Here is a 21,541-nt window from a genome sequence, read left to right on the forward strand (position 1 = left end):
CTGTAGGGCTCCTACCCTATTTTATTTTTCGTCACAGTATTTTATCTCCTCCTGAAATTTCAAATCTTTATTTGGTTATTGGTTTCCCACCCACCAACCAACCAATCGACCACCCACAAACACACACACACTGACTAAATGAAAGTAATTATTCCACGTTATATCAACCACACCAAATACAGTATTGTAAATTGTGCTTTAATTTCTGCAATCGGATATGATGCAGTGAAATACAAGTATAAACTCTCATTGTACATCCAGAAAATAAAAAGCACATTTATACAGATTTAGCCCAACAGCTTATTCCCTTTTTTCAAAAAAGTTTTGAATGTAATTAAAGCTAATTTATCTTCAGTGTAAAAACTTGGAGGTATAAACAAACTCAAGATATTATATACAGGAAGTTAATGTACATTTCCAAACGTGCACAGCGCAGCATTTCAGACAAAGTAAATGGTCTCATTTCAGCTTTTACTGTTAAGCATAATCCACATCTCAATCTTGAATAAAAATGTCACAATATATAAACCCACTGAGAATCCTGTACACAAGTACAACTTTATAGAAATCTGATTTCAAATATAAATACATAAACTGTCATGACCTTACATGTTACAACAGCTTACTTTTCTATCGTAATTTTATAAAAAAAAAAAGATCATAGAAAAATATTTCAATGCACATTCAACCACTGTGACAGGGGCCGTGACCTTGTGCCTTTAAACCATACTTTATGGAGTGAAAAGCATCACACCAGGCATTTTTGGAATGAAAATTACTAAGATCTTAAGACTGAAGAGGCTACTGTATAAATATTCCCATTATAATATGGTAACAAAACTAGTTAGCTCCATAGTGTACCTGGGAGGCAGTGGGGCAGGGAAGGGAGGTTAGTGCTAGTTTAAGAAGGCCCACAGAACGTACAAGAAGGTAGCCAACGAACTAGGGTCATTTTAAAATCCCCACTGCAAGCCCAACACTGACCTTACTAGTGAGACTCTTAAGGCAACCAGGACTGGGCATGTGTTTGGCCCCAGATGCACGAATCCTCCCCTCCCCTCAATCTCCACTGTCTTCTTAACACACCAACATGGCGTGGGGAGGACCGCAAAGCAATTTCTCGTGTGTACAAAAGACAATCCAGTGCAAACCGAGAAACTCCTCTTTGTCAATAGTTTCAAAATTTCTTATTGCCCTTGAGCAACTGAAAGTTTTTCTCAACAGGCAATATTCAAATTGGGATCTACACTGGAGAACGAATGGATATAAAAGGCAAACTTTCGATAGGAAACATTCTAATGCGAGATAATTTCTTTCCCCTTCCTTTTGTGGAATTGAACAGGGTTCCATGGAGAATGAAAAAACTGGTCCTTACAAAGTGTACTTTCCTGCATTTAAAAAATATATATCATTTAGACAGCAGATCCAGGAAGGTTACCAGGCATAGTCAAGTTTCTTCTATGGCTTTTTAAATCGCTGAGGTACTATGTGATCACCATCACTTCTGATATTTCTGCTTGACCGCTTCCCTATGAAAGCTACGTTCAACAGTGATCCTACTCATCAGTCTATAAGGTAATAGAATCTGGGGAAACCGTCTTGAGGACGGCGGGCACAGACGCTTGAAGCCCCAGCGTGCTATTAGGAAAAGGCAGAGCAACTGCTTTCAAACACTGCGCGCCTCCAGAAAAATGGAAGCTCCTCTGGGCAAACCAAAGTGAGTCCCCCAGTTTGACCAACAGGTTTAGCAGCAAGATCCTGGGACGACGTGCACCAAGGTGGGGAGCGTGCAGGGGCAGTGGCGAGTGGGTACAGAGCAGGCAGGGGACCCGGAGTTGCCGGCCCACGAGCCAGTCCCCTGTCCCACATAAAGTGACACAGCCTGAGGATGCTGGGAAATGTCAGGATGGTGACACGCGTGGCAAGAGGACGCAGAAAGGAACGATGCTAAGGTTTGGAAATGAAGGCCATACATCTAAATACCTCTATTTGAATCTCTCAACTCGCCACACACACATCAGGTAAAGCTGGACTTGTTCCAAACCGAGAAGGGCTAGAGAGACACTTACTACTCCCGACGACTGGATAAATCACGTCGGCACAGCAAAGATCTGAAGACAGTATGGAGTCCAAGCACATCTTACGAAGGCCCTTTCTAAGTAGTAAACCAGCTACCGCAGGGTCTGTATGATACTAATGCAGAAGACACTGGCCACAGTTGTACTATGGGTCAAGCAGTAACTCCTTTCCACTAATAATACTAGAGCTATGGTTTTAATTGCATAGTCTTTCAGAACCATGGGGGGGAAAAAATGAGAACCAGCTCTTTTCCTGAAGGCCCAGGTTTCCTCCCAGCAGTCAGCTTCAGCGTGACGGCCCGATGCAGACAGCGGACGTGTCTGGCTCCTGCCTCAGCCTGTGACACTCCTCTCTCACCGCCACTGAGCAGACCAGTCACACATCCCCTAGATCCACAAACTCATCTTCTCGCTTGGCCAAGTCTTCTTCATCTCCCAGAGCTTTCCACCCGCTGGTGGGCAGGACTGGCTTGGAGGAATGGCGCTGCAGCAGCGCAAAAGGGAACAAGGAGGACAGGCGGGCCGAGGTCCTCAGCAGCGAGGCGGCCTCTGCCTGGAGGGCCTCCTGGCTGTGGTGTCTCTCCTCGATTTTCTCCTGTAGGCACTGGACTTCCTCCATCATCTCCAAGAGTTTGCTCAGGGTGGCCACTCTGCCACCCCCCAGGATTTGGGCCTCCGGAATCCACCGCAAGTAGCGCTGGGCCCACACTTTGATCTCTGGGCCCTCGATGTGAGGCAGCAGTAGCCCGTGGTAGTTCGGGGGCTTGCTGCGCCAGCTGTCGTAGAACTCTCGGAAGTTGTCCTGCAGCTCCTCAGAGGAATTAATCAGTTTGCTAATTCTCTTGCCCAGAAGGTTTTTAATTAAATGATCTGTTTCTTCCCTGAAAAATCCTCTTTTGGGAGATGATTTAGATTGGGTGAGTGGCAAAGAAAGTTGTCGTTGATGCTTTGAGAGAAAACACAGATAAAAATCTCTGGTTAGCCGGACAGCACAGTGACAGCTGTTCCCATCAAGGCAGAATCCTGCTTTAACAGAAGTCACGAGATATAAGAACTGCCCCGTGAACATAAGTTCACCGCAACGCTATCACATGCAGAGAGAAAGCAGCGGCGGGCGGGTAGGGGATTCCTGTTTATGCCACAATGTGCGTGTCAGATGCACACTGCGGGTATAAACAAATGGGTGAAACCAGGTGCGGGGCGTTAAGTACTTGTGAAGGACAAGCTTAAGTTAAGATAGGCTGATGATGATTTAGGGGAGTTTGGGGATGAGGCCTATTCATTTTTGAAAGGAGCAAAATGTTTCTTCTTTGAGAAATTTAGGGTGTTCGCTTCCACAATATTCAGAACACCTGTGAGGAAGCGGTGCCGACAACCTGAAGAGCCTGTCACTCCAATGAAATAATTTGTAGGCTTAACTTGTAGGCTATTGCGCATCCAGCGGGAGGTCAAGCCTAAGTCAAAGAGATTCTGGACAAAGAGACAGACGGGAGCTAAAGAAACTTCAGGACTGGCTAAGCGGGCTGGATGTTCTTGTCTGATGAGCTGCACGGAGGAGAAAATGTGAGAGCATTTACACTTTCGTCCTCCTCGGTAATTCTACCTGCAGCCAAAGCAAGGTGCTGTGTTTGGGGGTGCACTGTGAGAGGGCTGTGAAGATGGTAAAGACGGTTACAAGGGATCCCTGGTGCCCAAAGGAGACGGTAAAAATCTGAGGAGAAGCTGTTTCTCTCCAACTCTTTTGCTCCTGAGGTATCCATTTGAAATCAGAATAGATAAAAGTTTTATTCTGGGGCTAGCCTCCTAACTCTCTAACATGTTCCTGCCAGGGGTTCTTCCTTATAAAAAATATTTCCTTATTATGGAATGTAGAACAACAATAAAAATACAAAGTAGAAAGCAAAACCATTCACAATACCCCAAGTCAGAGATGACCAGGATTTCTGACTTTCCATCTGGGGGCAGGAGAGCCGAAGGCCAGGAGTCGGGGGCCGGCCTCTTCTCCCCAGTGATCCAGGTGAGTCAGGGATCAGGGGAAGCAGGTGGAACCTAACAGCCACGGAGTGTTCACTGCCTGCCGGGTTCTGTGCTCAGCGCTTAACATGCAACCACTTACCCAGTTCTCAAAGTCACTATTACTGCCCCATTTTACAGATGAGAAAACTAAGGCACAGAGGTTAAGTAACTGCAAAGGCCCCAGCTACCAACTGCCAGACCTGGTTTCACAACCACAGTCTGGCTCCAGAGCCTGGACTCTTAACAGAGCTCTCCTTGTCTTGCAAGCCCCTCTCTCAAGCCCTAAGTGAACGGAGCGTTCCAGACGGGCCAGGTGTGAGCAGCACTGTGCCCCCGGAGCCTGGTCAAGGCCTAGGGCTGAGGCTGGGACCCCACACCTGAGTGGACCCCATGGTCTCGAGTGGTAATTCCCAGGGCAGTGCGTCGTGCTGGTCAGCCACGGCTCTTTGGTCTCTACAGAACTACTCCAAGGCCACCTGCGCACTCAACAACAGGCCCCGAGCCTGACGCCCAGACGCCTCACCAAACGGCTTCACAGGTCCTCGGTGGCCCAGCGCCAGCTCTGCATTAGCTAGCACAAGCTGAGAGGCCCCAACCCTGCAGCTTAAGCCTCTCCCACTGGCCAGCTCCTGGAACCTAGGCCCTCTGCTCCCATCTACAAGGAGAAGGGACACTTAGCACAACGGGGCCTGGGCAGAGAAATGGACTCTAGTCTTACCGGGTGCAGCTTTTATTTCCTCCCTTCCGCCTCTGAGGGCCCCTGCCCCTCCGGCCTTGGGCAGCTCTGCAATCCTGACCGGGCGGGAAGTGTGCGTGCAGCCACCAGGGGGCGCAGCACGCCGACAAAAGCTGACCTCCGGCCAAGCTGTTCTGGAGCGCAGGGCAGCTCTGGCCCAACAGACAGGAAAGAGGTTGAGCCAGGAGGGCAAACGCCCAGCCTGGGCCTGAGAACCCTTGAAGGGCGAAGCATCAGCTCTAAGTTACCCAGCAGCCGCGCCTTCCGCGAGTGCTGGCTTCGGCTCACCTGGGCCCCCAAGCCCCTTTAGAATGGAGCCACCTCCCACAGCAGGACGGGCGGGGCGCCCAGGAGCCCCGTGGGATGGCGGGATCAGAAGGATGGCGGCGGAGAAGGCAGTGACGCGCACCGACTTGTGACTGACCACCACTGACCACCCCGCTCTCCCTTTCATGGGGTCGAGGGCTGGCAGGGGCTCCAGGTCAGGAGACTGAACGGGAAATGCCATGTAAATCACGCATCACCCGGGGAACGTCGGGGTTAGTAACTAGTGAGGTCAGGAACAGATATCTGAAGGGAGGCCCAAATAATTTGATGCCTGCCGTTTTCAGCCCAGGTCTGCAAACAACAGCCCGCGGGCCTAAGCTGGCCTGGTGCCTGCTTTTGTAAATACTGGAACACAGCCAGGCCTGTCTGCTTACAGGGCGTCTGTGGCTGTTTTTGAGCTCCAACAGCATGCGGGGAGTTGTGCCAGAGACTTTGTGGCCCCTGACAGAACACGTTAGTCGCAAACACCATTGTTAGCGTGAAGAGAGGCCTGGCTATTGAAGATGTGAACCGGTACAGACGGCGTACAGCCCACACCGTGATGGGCGTCCCCAACCGCACGCGGGCAGGGGCGAGACGCTCGATTCCACGCACAGCCCCGGCGACACTCAGCCAAGGGCCACGTCTCACCAGGACAGACGCTGGCCTGCTGAAGGCAAAGGATTCTCAGGGGCCCTGACAATCTGCCCGTCACGATCTCGACTCTGCAGACTGTGTCCGTGTAACTCTCATCCTTACAGACACGGGGATCTCTGGCAGACGAAGGGGGTTAGACATGTGCACATCTTACTTTGAAATGCGTTCCTTTCCGCTGGCCTTTGTCCAGTTTTGGCTTTTCCACGTAAAGAGGGTTTTTGAGCAACATCTGGGCTTTGGGTTCAAACTGCACAGACCAATCCCACACGGTGAGCAGATTCAAAGGCTTGCTTTGTGCACCCTGGCTTTCCCTGCCCTGCCAAAACAAGCACAGGTCACAGCGCTTCCAGCGGGGCTGAGGAAAGCAAACACAGTGCTGGGAGATGGGCTCCAGGAAGGCGCGCCCCGCCTGCCCTGAGACCCAGCCTTCCAGTGGTTGCTCACTGCACTAACGGCTTTGCGTGGGGAGGGGCAGGACGTGCTGCTTCCAGCGGCCGCATGCCAGCCGCGGTCTCCCAGGACAACACCCTTGTAAGGTCACTCCTATTTTTCCAATTCACCTTTGGGGAAACTGAGGCTCAGAAAATGGAAGTGACCGCCTGAGGTCACGAAGCTGGTGAGCAGCGAGGCTGTGTGAGGGGAGCCCGGGGTTCTGTTTCCCACTCCCTGTGGGATATGGTAAAATCCCACTGGAGGGCCAGCTCCAGCAAACCCCGAGGCCCCCAGAGGGCTGGTCAGAGCACCGATGGCGCAGACTTAAGGCCCTGGGAGCGCGGCCTCAAGGGAGACTAAAGACGTTTAAGACGGAAAGTGAAAGCCTAGCTTCCCGGCTCCGCCACCGCTCTCTTCAGAGTCACTCCAGGCAGCGGGCAGGTGGAAGAGAAGGCGTCTGACCTGTTCACGAAGACAACTTTTAATCTGCTTCGTTCCTGGCTCTGACACTTGCTCCCGGCTCCAATACTTACCGTGTGACCCGGGGCGAGTTAGTCAGTGTCTCAGCTCCTCAGGGATAATAATAATTCAGACCCGCAGGGGGCTTGAGGACTAAATAGCAATACCCAGAAAGCACTCAGAACAGGGCCCAGCATGTAATCAGTGTTACAAAATTACCATTTTTATCATCAAACTTCTTGCATCCTACTTGTGAGACACAGCTTCTTCAATACACAGGGTCCTAAGAGGGACGCTTACCATGTTTGTATCTTTTTGATGAGGCGAATTGAAGAAGAAGGTGCTAAAGATAGGTATGTACAGGCTATCTGACAAAACGGTCAGGTACGTCTCCGTGAACTCAAACGCTGGGGGATGCTGGTGCACCAGCTGCCAGACACAGTCTAAGAAGAGCAGGAACACGGGGACCTACGTGAAAACGAGATACACGTGACTGAGGGGCACCAGCGGTCCTGGGTCCGGGGCAGCCACCTCGACAGCTGGGGAATAACCTCTTCCGGGCACTATATTCTCTGGGAAGCACATTCCAGGCGATCCACATTCTCAACTCCATCCCATTCCCAGCGATAAATATGGTCAACTGAAACCACACACCCGTGGATTAACATCAGGACTTGGCAGGACCTCTCTGCGTGAAAGACATTCCTGAGATGATGTAAAAATCTCCTTGTCAATCAGCACGGACAGATGAGCACTTGCAACTGATCCTGGTAACAGGGAACACTAGCTCTGAACCTCAACAAATGAAATGCTGTTCCCCACAAAAGAATTCCACTCTTCTCATCAGTAGCACTATATTACAAAGAATTACTACTCAATTACTTCAAATTTTGTGGATACTCCCTTCTCCACCCCCCTGACAATGAGGGCCCAGAAGAGAAAGAGGTGGGAGAGAAGGCAGAAGCAGCAAAAATGAGTTTCTAACATTTTTCACAAATGCACTTTTTTTAACCGATGGCCTCTTTTATTAGCTTCAGAGGCAAGCCCTTTAATAGTAGAGATGAGAGTTTTCGAGGGTGCCTTGTCATCCCCAAGTGCTCCTCCTCCAGTCACCAGTGACCCTGTCAGGTGGACAAGACAGGCCACGTCATGGTCTCTCCCTTCCCGAGCTTGGCCAAGGTCTCACACACAGCTTCTGAGAGGCGGGAGGTGGGAAGCCAGCTCTTGAATCAAAGTCCAGTGCTGCGTCAATTACATCACAAAGTAGACCACCCAGTTTTCTATCAAAACTCCAGTATGTCAGTGTTGAGATGAAAAGAAAGGTCTACATGGGCAACTTTATTTCACACCTCACTTTATGTTCAAGAGCGTATTTAAATAGAGCGTAAAATGTTTGGACCTCATTGTACAGTCAGGGAAATGGGCTCACAAAGTACGGGTGGCTCCTCCCCGCACTGGGTAAACAGACCTGATCTGCTCTTGGGCTCTTGCCCCACTAGACACGGTGCCTGTCAGTCCCCCTTTTCTCAAGATACACAAACTATATGAGATATACAAAAACACACCCTTCCCCACACAGTATCAGCTATTTCTGCCTGTCATGTTATTTGAGTCCCATTAACCTTTCAAATTAGTATCTCAGAAATGCAAGGTCCCTTTTAAGACTGAAAGATGGTGATGTCCATTCAGCCCAACGGGACACGGATGAGTACAGAACAGGCCTGAAAGAAACTGCAGGCCTAGTGAGAGGGGGCTGGGTCTCCCAGGACACACCAAGCCCTTACGGGCAAGAGCCACATCTCTGTTTCCACGGCCGCCGTGCCAAGCTGTCCAGCACCGCAGACAGACGTGCTTATTATCTGGGGTAAGAAAAACCACCAGTCGCCCTGCTAGCATACGTTAGCTCTGCAGGTGATCTAATTAAAGTTCACCTGTTTTCATTTTTCCCTCCACAGTCGTTAATAATGCAGCCAAAGGAGTTTGCACCGCTGTAACCTAGACAAGTACACCCCAATCTGGGGGGCTCATTTTCACTAACTGAACTGTAACGCTAACTCTCCAGTGCTTGAATTCGGAGGCCCAGACCTGCAGCTACCATGGCGAAGGCCCTGGTACTGGATAGCATTCACATAACCCTGTGCTTTATTTTGAAAGGGTTTATTGCAAGGAAAATTTACTTTGTGTTATTATGTATTTTCTGTAGGAAACTTGTACCCTAAATGTTCATTTTTTTGGCAAAGACTAAATTATCAGAAACTGTGGGAGTCTCTCTCACTGAGTTCATTTTTATTTTTTACAAATCAATATTACTTCCACCATGAAATATAATAGCCCCCTGGGGTAAACAATTTAGAAGAGAAGACTCTGAACACACTTGTTAATAAACACCCCTTTCCCCTGGGAAGAGTTTCAATAGTGTTTCAAGCATTGAAAAGCATCCAGCAGTGCACTGACCTCAGCCTTCTCGACAAGCCCCTAAAAGGCGTGCCCTTTGCAGGCAGGAGCCCTCGGTCAGTCGGAAGACAGATTAATGAAGAGACGGGGCTCCGCTTCCCCATGGCTGCCGGGCCTGTGATGGGGACACTCACCTCCTCCTTGTCACTCTGACGTAGATGGTTGCAGCGGTCCAGGAAGCAGTGCCCGCCCACGATCCACTCCTTCTGGACAAGGCTCTGGAAACCGAACCTGGTTCGACAGTGGGGGTCCATCATCACTTGCACCAGAGAGGAAACAAGGCAGCAGAGGTCGGAGGCGTTCTCCTCTGGGGTGGGGGGATGCCCAGCAGCAGCGCGGAGAGGAAGGAGGGTACCAAGTGTTAAAGAGCCGCAGAGGGCTCGCACAGGCACAGGTAACACGGGCCTCAACACCAGCGCCCGCCACCGACAGTCAAGCTCTAATTCTCGAAAGGCCAGGGCCAGTGGGGAGAAAAAGGTAATGTTCTCAGACTGAGAGACAAATAGCTTCTAGCCTGGCTGGCACCGGTTCCAGCACACACTGGCACTAAAGATGGATGTGTTACTGATGAATAAATGCAGCATGGCAAACCCACTGTCAGAATGCGGGGTCCAAATGTGCTACATGATGAGGGCACCATCATATACATCATGGCACTTGCTGGGCTCCACAGACCAAGTTCAAAACCCTTCCAGCTGGTATGTCAGGGTCTCCATCACTGAACTCATTGTTCCAAGGCAAAACTGCTTCTCAGCCGCCTTTCCTCCACTACCTCTGCTTTGGAGAAAGGGTAGCGTTCCTGGATTGCACCAAAATGCTCTGATTCTCAGCTCTACGGCTCTTTCCATTTCTGTCTGGGAGCACAGAGGGGCCTGCTTCTTTCTGCCTAGCCTAGAGGAAAAACTCTCCACGGTAAGTATAAGCCATGTGCCCACCCCTGGAGTGCACGGTACAAAACCCACACGATGAAAATTCTGCTCACATCCTCGTTCACCATAAATGACTCACAGCAAATAAAAACATACATCTACATCCGTGCATCTGTCTTAGAGTTTTAAGGTCCTAAAAGTCAAGGTCTACATCCCTGTGGTTTCTACTTTACACAAAGAAGTGCAACTCAAGGTGCTATTTTAAAATGTCCACGAGGACAATGGTGCTGGTAGTAGTGGGTTTAGAGAAACTTCAGAACGAATTCTAAGTAGGGAGGTGTTTGCACTGTTAAACTCTCCTCCTGACCCCAGGGTCATGAAGCACTACAGAGCCACACTTACACTGTGCTCCTATTTCTCCTCCAGGAAACAAGCCTGATCTATGGGAACACATGGGTTCAGAAGAAACAGATTTTTGTATTTGTCTTTCTTGTGCTACCACCTTTCAAAACAAGTTTCATTTTTTAAGAGCATCTTCCTTCTTGCGTATGAAGGGTGTTAACAGTACACATGCGAGTCCTAGGAAGAGCAGCTAGAGAATGAGATTTCAGAGGAGGTACAACTCAGCAGTCCTTCGGGGAGTGAGGGAGGGTTCAGCCTCACCCGCTAAAGATTCCCATTTCATTTTACGCAACTCTGGGATTGGTGCAGTCTGGCCCTGGGTACTTGCACCTCTCAGCCCCCAAATCTTTATCCCTCCTTTTCACCAGTTACTCAGTACTCTGTTCTGCCATTGTTAATTAGATCTTTTTCAATAACACCCTTAGGCCTGCTCTCTCAAACTCAGTAAGTTGTAAGCTTCTAGAAGGCAGAGGCATAGAGCTCTGTACATGGGAGGTGCTCAGCGCATGTATTAAAATTTAAGTCAGAGGGTACAGAAGTCACAGGTGGACACATTTCCAGTCTGCTCACAGAAGCTAAATTCTAGCAGTCATGGAAAGTGTCAGAAAAATGATAAAAGCCTGAGGGTATGAAAACATGAGACAGTCTACTTAATGTAAAGCGTGGGGCTATAAGAAACTTTAAATAGTCAAAACAGCAGATAATATTTTAGCTCAGATCTAACCAATTCCACCAACAATCTTTGTTGTATGAGGTTTACACTTCTTTTACACATTCTGGGTGTGTACATCCTGTCCACATGCACAGGAAGTTAAGTCCACGGAAGAAAAGGGAATCATGGTCCACAAAGTTTCTGTGGCAACTGCACGCAATTGTCAGACACAAAGATGTAAAAATAACAATTAAACCATCCATGGGTCTCTTCATACAAAAAAGATCATCCAAAGATTTTAACTTTAACTGAGTTAATATAAAACAAAACCTCAAAATATGAGGAAATGTGAGCTTTGGTAAAGATACCAAACAATTCCTTCTTGGGCTGCGAATAGGTCTGCCGAGTTCCAAGTGAAAGAATTTATTTTTAAACTATAACAATGAAATCCAAAGCAGAGCATTCCAAGGTCAGGGTAAAAAGAATGGGAAGGATTTCTACATTAGCTCGCTCCTTCTACAAGACAATTCCACTTACATAAATCTCTATATACAGAAACAGAATCCCAAGTAAAGGAAAAAGGAAACCACCCTTTGTGCTTTAAATATATTACCTAAAAGAAGAACGTTCATGTTTTGGGCTTCTAGACAGTCTATAATCTCTATTGCTTTTTTCAGGCAGCGTCTACATAGGAGAGAGGCAAGAAAAACAGATATTAGTTCTTGAGCTTGGTATCATGAACAATAAGAAATTTAGAGGCAGTCTGACTTGATCTTCAGTTTTCTATCTCATTTACTGTTTCATGCTAAAGATCTCCAAAAAGAAAGAAATTATCGTTCATGCTATTCAGATACTGCAAGACACTCATCTGCTTATTAGAAACTTAAAATTTTCAGAAGGGATTTCCAAAATTGATGTAAAAATGTTGCTACGTGATTCCTAAACTAGAAATACTTACTGCAAATTCGTATCTGAGTGTGTTGGTGAGTCCCAGTAAGACCCAGAAACGCCCACATCTGGAGGCGGTGCTGCAGGTCCATTTTGTTAACTCAAGGTCATGGGCTAAATGTGTTGGTGTGGCTGGAAAGGCCCAGTGTGCCCTGAAATCCCTTTGTCTCCCTCGACGCACTGTTCCCTTTGAGACTGTTGCCGCTGTCGGCAGCTCTGCCTTCTGCACGGATAACCCTGCAGCAGTGGCGCCTCCCTGGGCTCCTCACCCGGTTAGGGACACTCACCTTCTCCACCCACCCCATGGAAGGGAAGGTCCTTTCATTTTATAACATTCATCACAATACTTGCAATTATATATTCAAATTAAGGGACATGCAGTAGGCTCCTCAAAACCTATTTGTTAAAAAGTTTTTGGAGGCCTGAGGCTCCTTTGCACAAACTCCCAGGCAGATGTGAGAGAGAATGCCGAGCGAGGTGGAAGGGAGGAGTCTTCTCTTTCCTCAGATGTGTCCTGGGGTCGGAGCTGTTTTCTCCCCTGCTCTCACCCCATCATCATTTCTGTTTTGCGCCTCCCTTTGCCCTCTCCTCTACTTAAGGGCAAAAGACAGAAGCTATTCAAAATATGAAGTAGGAAAGGGAATAAAATTCTGCTCTCTAGGAATCTCTACTTGACTCCAAAATGAAAAATAACTAATTGGCATTAATGATAGTTAAAAAAAAAATTTTAATAGGTAAGAGACATATAAGATACAGAATTCTTCTAAAAAGGTATTCAGTAAAAACTTAGCATCCGGGAATTCCCTGGAGGTCTAGTGGTTAGGACTCCGCACTTTCACTGCGAGGGTGCGGGTTCCATCCCTGGTCACGGCCAAAAACAAAAACAAAGACAAACCCAGAAAACTCAGCACCCCTCCCCTTCTCAATCCCCAGATTCCTCCCTGGGGGTGAGCACTGCTGCTCAATTAGAATGCTGGGTCGCCACGCCCCCTTTTTTGTAGCCTTCCCATCCCTAGTCTATAGTCTAGGGAGCAGATCTCTGTGTGGGCAGGTAGCATGTCTGTAAATTCTTGTCTGTAAATTCTTATCAGATGTGCAGAGAAATAATAAATAATGAATGTAAAATCCAGCTGAGCCCTGAACAGAATATGTGATCTAAGAATATTTAACCGTGAAATAGAAAACAGCTAAATTATTTGTCAGGCTGCTTTACTACTTTTTTTAATTTTTGGCTGCGTTGGGTCTTCGTTGCTGCGCGTGGGCTTTCTCCAATTGCGGCGAGCGGGGGCTACTCTTTGTTGCGGTGCGCGGGCTTCTCATTGCAGTGGCTTCTCTTGTTGCAGAGCACGGGCTCTAGGCGTGCGGGCTTCAGTAGTTGTGGCTCGTGGGCTCTAGAGTGCAGGCTCAGTAGTTGTGGCACACGGGCTTAGTTGCTCCGCGGCATGTGGGATCTTCTCGAACCCGTGTCCCCCTGCATTGGCAGGTGGATGGATTCTTAACCACTGCGCCACCAGGGAAGTCCTGCTTTACTACTTTGGCTTAGAGAACTGTGTAATTCATGAGCAAAACAACGCCTTGAAATACCTGATTATGTCAAGCCAGCTGCTACTTTCCAGCAGGGAAAACCATTTTATATCTGTGTCCCAAAATTCGGTACTATTATCTGAAAAAAGGAAAAAGAGTAAAGAAGTCAGGTATTGTTTGCTGACGCGCCTGCTGTAAAACCTGTGCTGTTCAGAGGCGCTGCCCCAGACTAGGCTGCAAATCCAGCATTTCAAACCTTCAGCTGAAATTGTTTTTGAATTGTAAACCCCTGGAAGGGTGTGGTAGTCAAAAACAGACTTTCATTGCTCAAGTAAAAAGTGCCCTACAATCTGTATACTAAGCCACAGTCTACCCTGTAACACAACAAGGAGAGTAACACGCTTTAGGCAGACAGAGTCGACATCCAGCCTGCTGCTCTTAGAAGAGGAAGATGCAACAGGCCACGTCCTAATGCCAAGGAGGCCGAGGGAAGAGCTGGCTTCTGCTGGAATCCTAAACACACACATTTACCTTGCACGCCAGACACAATCCCCCCAACCCACCTTGATACAGAAGCCCTGCATTTTACAGAAGTCTACTGCATGTCAGAGTTGCAAACTCAAATCAATGAGAAGGCAGATAGCCCTGCAAGTACTAGATGGTGAAAACAGAAGTGGGGAATCACAGTCCTGGATCAACCAGTGCAATTCCTTACTTCTCCGCCAGGTGCCTGCTTTCTATAAACCTATTTTATCACACATAGCACAGTGTGCTCTAATTAGAGGTACACACTTGTCTCCCTTGGTGTCATATTCATCTTTATCTCCAATGCCTAGCATAGTTAGTGTGTATAATGGAAATTCAACAAATGTTGACTGAATGAATGAATAAATCCTAAATCAGACCACTAGGCTAAAAAGTCAAAGTTAGGAAAAGCTACCTATAAGTGTGACAAATCTCAGAGGGTAAACACTCATTCAAGAGTGAAGAGAATCAACAGGTGACTGACTTTGATGAAATCTGATTCAAGTTCTGAATTGTTCACACTGGGCAGCCTGGGCAGGGAAGTGGCGGTAGCTAGGATGGGCATATTTCATTTTCTACTTTGCACATTTCAGATTAACTGAATTTTTTTTACACTGTAAAAAAATATATATATGCTCAATCAGAAAAAAATAAAATACAATATTTCCACTTGGTGGGGGAGGAGTCCATTGAATAAGCCACTAAGGAAAACAAACAGATGATTCACTTTACAAAATAGCCGGTGAATACAGGTATTGCACAGTTCTACAACTTTTAAGGGAGAAGCTCAAGGCTCACCACTGGGGAAAGAAGAGAGGAGGAGGGTGGCTCTGTGTTCACTGCCCTGAGAAGGGGCAGTGGGGCAAGAGCCTGGAGCAAAATGGCGGCAGCAAGTGTATCGAGGGCAGCTGGCCCTGTGGTGACCGGCCCCTCCACTCCGCGACACCAGCCCTCACGGCCGGGAACCTCTGTGTACAGCCATGAGGAACCCAGGGAAATGGCACCGACTTTCACCTGATCCACGCGGCATGTCTTTCCCCATTTGACAGAAAGTTTTTGCTTGGCATTCTTCTCACCTATCAGGAACAGCTGTTTAAATTTAGAGTAGGCCGTCTGGATTTCCTGCAGGGATAGGAAGTTGCTTGACAGGTCTTCAGTTTTAACAATTTCATAGGGTGGCCTGTGGATGGTCTTATAAATTCTAGGTAACAAAAAGTAACAAGAGATTAGAAGAGCAGGCATGACTTAGAAATAGTTCATTTTTCCTGAGCACTTCCTAGGCGCCCGGATCTGTGTGAAGAGCTCCCACTGAATCCTCCCCAACGAGGCAACTACCGCCAGGCTGCGGCCCCCAGTCAGCAGAGGTGGGGATGCAGGAACAAGGGGCAGGGCCACCCGGCCCAAGATTACGAAGTGTATCACCTGAAAGAGCCAGGATTTGAACCAAAGCAATTTAACTCCAAAGTCTACTCCTTTTCTGTTTTTTAATTCATCCAGTTTAGGGTTTTTTTTTTTTTTTTAAACTTTTTATTTTGAAAATTTTCAAACATGCAGAAAAGCAGAAAAGAATAACACAGTGACATATACCTTGACCTAGATTTGACAACTGTCAACATTACAGAAATCATGCCACTTCCCGCTAAATGCTTCAGCGTGCATCTCTAAAAACAATGCAGCTGAGGCGCTTCATGATTATGTTATACTGACTCCTTTCAAATTAAAGACGACCACTCTAAACTGTATCTCCAGCACTAAGTGCTTTATCAGCAGGTAAACTGAAATGGACCAACTACCAAGAACCGTTCCCTGCTTCTCGGAAAACAAAAACTGAGCTAACTAAACGATAACAAAATGTACAACAGTACTGACCCATCCAAGAAGTTCTTTTGGATTTGTAAAATGCCATCATCCTGTTCTTTGGGCAGTGCTGACATTTTCAAAAGGGCACATCCGCTGTGGCAGGACCAACACCATATCTGCAAAGGGAAATAAAGGTTTTCCAGACGTAACGTAAACCACCTAACAGAGGACAGGTAAGCTTAGCATTTGAATTCATACAGGGAAATGTACACCTTCAATATGAAATGGCTGAATATATTCAACTTTGTTATGCCAAGGAATAAATGTGTTATACTCATAATGAAAAAGGCTGATTTAGTCTTAAAGACAACAACAACAGAAACTCAGGTCTAGGTGGTCACACTCAGACTCGCTTATAGTCTAACATACACCTTTTTTTTTTTTTTTTAAATAAATTTATTTGTTTTTGGCTGTGTTGGGTGTTCGTTGCTGCGTGCGGGCTTCCTCTAGTTGCGGAGAGCGGGGGCTACTCTTCGTTGCAGTGCGCGGGCTTCTCATTGCAGTGGCTTCTCTCGTTGTGGAGCACGGGCTGTAGGCGTGTGGGCTTCCGTAGTTGCGGCACATGGGCTCAGTAGTTGTGGCTCACGGGCTCTAGAGCGCAGGCTCAGTAGTTGTGGCGCACGGGCTTAGTTGCTCTGTGGCATGTGGGATCTTCCCAGGCCAGGGCTTGAACCCGTGTCCCCTGCATTGGCAGGCGGATTCTCAACCACTGCGCCACCAGGGAAGCCCCTAACATACACCTTTTGACTTGGCTTTAGTGCTGGGAACCTGGATGATGATGATAAAAACAACATCATCATCATTATTATTATTATTAGGATTATTAGGATAGAGGCTGTCACTGGAGTGCAGCTCATTATCTCAGGATTTTACATGAATTAAGTCATTTAATTCTCACAATCACACTCTGAGACAGGTATAAGTATTATCTCCAGTAACGACAAGAAACTGAGGCTTGGAGAGACCGAATAACTTCCCCAAGTTGCACAGACAGTGCAGCAGTGACTTCTCAAGGCCGTGCTTCACTTGGATGGCCAAAAGGGGGCAGCTCCCATCATTAGAGAAAGTCCACACTAGAAAGCATGGAAAGTTGGTTATTCAACATACATTGCTAAGAGACTTGTACATGCAAGGCACTGAATTAGGTTGTGAGAGGATGGAAAGAGGGCTAAGATACTTCGTCTACCTTCAAGGTGCTTATATCCTAAAAGGGGAAATAAATTTGCAAATATAATAGGAAGTAGAATGTGGTAAACCACAGGAGAAGGGAATTTCAATGAACAACAAAGGGAGGGCAACAGAGAAAGAAATCACATGAATGCCCGTAAGTGACAGATCCAAGTGTTTAGGCATTTTTCTGGATACAGTGGGAGTTTCATTTGTTTGCTCTGCTGTATAGGAACACAAGGAGATTAGAACTGATTTGGGGGCAAAGAAATCTGCCAGGAGAGCCTGGAATGGAGAAGAGGCGAAGACTGGTTGGGGCCGGAGAGTACGGCTGTGGATTTTGTGCCCCATATAAAGGTCTGGTTAAGGGTTCAACAGTGGCTAAAGCCCAGCACTGCTCTGCTGACCAAGCCTTCGGGCCCTGGCTCAAAGGCAGACCAGGAGGATTTCAGCTGCCCAGAGAGGCCCCCTCTTGCCAGTCATCTGCACCGTACAGACCACACACTGGTGTGCCAGCAGCAGCCTGGGCTGGAGATCAGAGATCAGCAAACCCAGGCGATATTCTGCACTACGCTTAGAAAGTCAGAAAGAGGAACCGGTTTGGGGTTTCAGGGGAAGATGATGAATCAGTACTGGGTATGCTGGGTGTCTAGTGCCCACAGGACATCTGTGTGAAGATACTGAGGAGACACCCAAGATGAGGATTATGACTTAGGAGAGGAAGGCAGGACTGCAGCTCTGGACACAGGAGCTGCCTGCCAGCTTCAGTGGAAGAGACGTGAGCCCACCCCGGAGCGAGGCCAGAGGGATGCAGAACTGCTTCAGGAACTGCCCAAGAGAGTACCGACTCTGTAAGCTCCTAATGAGACGGAAGTGTTGGAACAGTGAGACAAGTCAACGGGCCCCTTGCTGCCCTCTTACTCCCTTTTCCAACATCATGCCCAGGCACTCCTGCCCCCTGGTGGGTGCAGCTCACTGGGGGGTGGGGAGGGACACTCTTAGCCATGACTCGTGACAGGTTCTAGGAAGTTAAGTGTTCTTAATCCTTTTTATCTCCTCTCCTGGGGCAGAAAGAATCTGCTCTTGGTGACATTCAACCACAGCTCATTTTCTATTTGGGGCTCAACTAAAACTGTCACCTCCCAGCTGACGCACAAAGGGACAATTCCCTTACATTCTCTGTTTGAAACAGTAAATAGAAAACAAGCAAAATTCATGGTCAGAGAGAGACTTCTCACAGGAATTTAGCAAAAGACATATGTCTTCTCCTATTGTAATTTGTACAATTTCTGTCTGGGAAAGAGCCACAGGGTTCTTAGTAAGAATGACTTGACAGCAGACAAGAATCAGGGTGATAATCCTGTTTATTTTTAAAAAAAAAAGAAAAAGGGAAGGGGGAGATTATTCATTATTTGGTAGATCTTTTTTTTTTTGGTCTTTTTAAAATTGAAGTTTAGCTGATGTAACATATTATATAAGTTACAGGTGTACGATATAGTGAGTCACAATTTTTAAAGCTTATACTCCATTTATAGTTACTATAAAATGTTGGCTATATTCCCCATGGTGTTCAATATATCCTTGTAGCTTATTTTATACCTAATAGCTTGTACATTATTTGGTACATCTTAAGGTGTCTCTCTTAATAGAGCCAAAGAGCTTTAGGGGAGCCTCTACCATTGGAGGCTACAAAGCAGCGTAAGAAAGAAGGAAAGGAACCACTAAGGAGGTAAGAGGACCAAGACAGCATCGTGTTTCCAAAGCCAAGACAGGAATTTAAAAGGCAAAAAAGGGGGGGGGCGGTGTGCACCCAGAACTACAGTGACTGACGGTGTGGAGAACGGGGGCCACCCAGGCTCAGTGACTCTGAGGGTCAACAGCAGAGCGGGGGGAGCAGAAGCCCTGCTGCAAGAGGAAAGGGGGTAGAGGCAAGTAGAGAAAATCAGTACAGCCCTGAAACACGTTTGGCCGTGCAGGCAAGGAGAACAAGCCCGTGCTCAACTGTTAAGGAAGGGCTTCTTCAGGTGAGGGAGACTTGAGCACGCCTTCAAGAGAGCAGAATCTCTGGAGATACACGCGGAAGGGCCAGAGCGACGGAAGACAAATCCAGGGCAGAGGAGATCAAGAGCCCAGGCAGAGGTCTGGGTCGGTGATGAAGGAGCACAGAGAGACCACAGGAGGAGGAGGAGGAGGAGGAGGAGGAAGAGGAGGAGGAGGAGGAGGAGTGAGGTCTTGTCGCTCGCTCTCCAAGACCCCTCGGGACTAAGGGAAAGGTGGTCGATGACAGTAAGAGCTAAGGGTGGGATCGCCAACTTAAAGAGAATGAAAAAATGGCTACCCTGGCCCCAGGGAAGAATGACACAGGAACCAGGAGGAGTTCACTGACAGGCTGCTGAGCAGAACAGGGGCCCAAGTGAAGCAAGGTAACAGTTTTCACATATCCCATTAAAACGCTCTGCTGTTTGGTCTGAACAATCCATAGCGATGTTCACTAGCCCCGCAGCAAAAAAATAAATACTCAGGACTGGAGTACAGCAGAGGGTCCAGGAGGCCACAGTCTCTAGAATGGCAGCAAGGGTCTGACTGAAATCACAAATGATGCAGGTCTTCCCCGAACAGGAGTTAAGTGGAGGCAGGAAAGACCAGACTAGATGAAAAGTCAGGGTGAAAAAGCAGAGATACGGAAATGTTCTCAGACTAGCGATAATGGCTGTACCACATTGTGAATATATTCACTGTCACCAGCGGTAAATTTTACGTGATGTGTATTAAGAGCTGTGCTCCCTGAGTGAATGTGTAAACTCCATTTTGTGTAATATTTTTCCACTGTCCATGCATCACAAGCTCCACTACGACTTTCAGGACACATAATTAAGGCTGATCTAATAAAATGAGAATGCCTTCCTACAGTTTCTATCAAAGTTCTGTTGCTGACTCCTCAGGACAGGTCTTCTCAGGACAGTTTCTACTTCTCAGCCCCAAGGCCTGGCTAGAACAGAGTAGTGAAATTACATATAATGCTGGATGGAGAAGCAGCCTATTCCCAAGTGTGCAGACAATTCATCTTGGTTTCTTCCCACAGAGCATACCCCTTCTCCTGGAGTCATCTATGAAAGGCTGACGGATGAAGACCCTCATTTTTATTCTTCTAAAACATTCTCAAAATGTTGTCTACAGATCCCGAGACCCTCCCTTACAGGTGGCCTGGGAATATTACTAAGATATAATTTGGCTTTATCACTGCGTTGACATTGGCACTGATAGTGTTACAACTGCTGGTGCCTTGGTACCAGCCAAGGTATTGCTACCAACAGCACTGGTCGCCACTGTATTCTTCACTGCCACAAACTTGAAGAAAAATAACTGTTTCACTTCAGAATGTCCATAATGAAGAACTAAACATTATGAATTATATTAATCTTGATCGTTACGTTTAATATTTAATACTAATATTTTTTATATTCTGTGTGATGGAGTGGAAACAAAGCATGGAAGTGTTTGTCTCAGGGAAAAGCACCTATGAGACTGACTCGAGAGCTGAGCTAGCTGCTGTATTCTTGTAACTGAAAGAGTGAATGACAGACAAACTACGGGTGTTCAGACTTTGGTATCTGGCAGACATTCATTCTTTAGAAAAAAAAAACAAAAACCAAGAATGAAGTGAGACTATCCCCTTAAGGAAAACAACTGACAATTTGTTGCCAATGATAAAAGTTGAACTTTCAAGCAAAAATTAGAATTTTGTAAAACTAGTCTCTGCCTTTTTAGCTGGACAAATTCCCAATATTTAAAGACTTTCCTCATGAGACAGGGATGATATTAACAAATGTGATTTTTATCTAAGAAAGCATGTCAATATTTGGATGATCTGGGACTTCCCTGGTGGCGCAGTGGTTAAGAATCTGCCTGCCAATGCAGGGGACATGGGTTGGAGCCCTGGTCCAGGAAGATCCCACATGCCGCTGAGCAACTAAGCCTATGTGCCACAACTACTGAGCCTGTACTCTAGAGCCCGCGAGCCACAACTACTGAGCCCACGTGCCACAGCTACTGAAGCCCGCGTGCCTAGAGCCCGTGCTCCACAACAAGAGAAGCCACCGCAATGAGAAGCCTGCACCCTGAAACAAAGAGTAGCCCTCGCTCGCCGCAACTAGAGAAAGCCCGTGCACAGCAACGAAGACCCAATGCAGCCAAAAATAAAAATAAATAAATAAATAAATTTATTAAAAAAAAAAATATTTGGATGACCTGTATAACCTAGTGAGCTAATACCTTCTAAACGACCAATGTATTATGTTTTTAAATCATGCATGTTTTAAGATCCATTCAAAGTACAAGACAGACCAATGGATTTTAATTTAGCAGTGAATGAAAAGTTCATTGACTATGTTTTCAGATTCCTTATTGCAATTAATCTTTATGAAACCACCACTTATCACGTTTTTGGAATACCGTC

The 21,541-nt window shown here is 47.0% G+C and overlaps 1 protein-coding gene across 1 annotated transcript in view; it reads right to left on the bottom strand.

Annotated features, from left to right (window-relative positions):
- Positions 1–202: 202 nt before the first annotated feature.
- MTMR12 (myotubularin related protein 12) overlaps positions 203–21,541 on the bottom strand; it is a 66,195-nt gene continuing 44,856 nt past the window's right edge. The window contains exons 9-16 of the mRNA XM_068535199.1: positions 15,928–16,034; positions 15,135–15,259; positions 13,594–13,672; positions 11,675–11,745; positions 9,273–9,445; positions 6,985–7,152; positions 5,948–6,109; positions 203–3,024 (exon numbers count right to left, since the gene is read on the bottom strand). Of these exons, the coding sequence (XP_068391300.1) occupies positions 2,455–3,024; positions 5,948–6,109; positions 6,985–7,152; positions 9,273–9,445; positions 11,675–11,745; positions 13,594–13,672; positions 15,135–15,259; positions 15,928–16,034 (1,455 nt within the window). The 3' untranslated portion in view covers positions 203–2,454. The remainder of the gene's footprint in view (positions 3,025–5,947; positions 6,110–6,984; positions 7,153–9,272; positions 9,446–11,674; positions 11,746–13,593; positions 13,673–15,134; positions 15,260–15,927; positions 16,035–21,541) is intronic.

The sequence above is a fragment of the Eschrichtius robustus genome, chromosome 2 (genome assembly GCF_028021215.1).
Source record: "Eschrichtius robustus isolate mEscRob2 chromosome 2, mEscRob2.pri, whole genome shotgun sequence".
NCBI lineage: Eukaryota > Metazoa > Chordata > Mammalia > Artiodactyla > Eschrichtiidae > Eschrichtius > Eschrichtius robustus.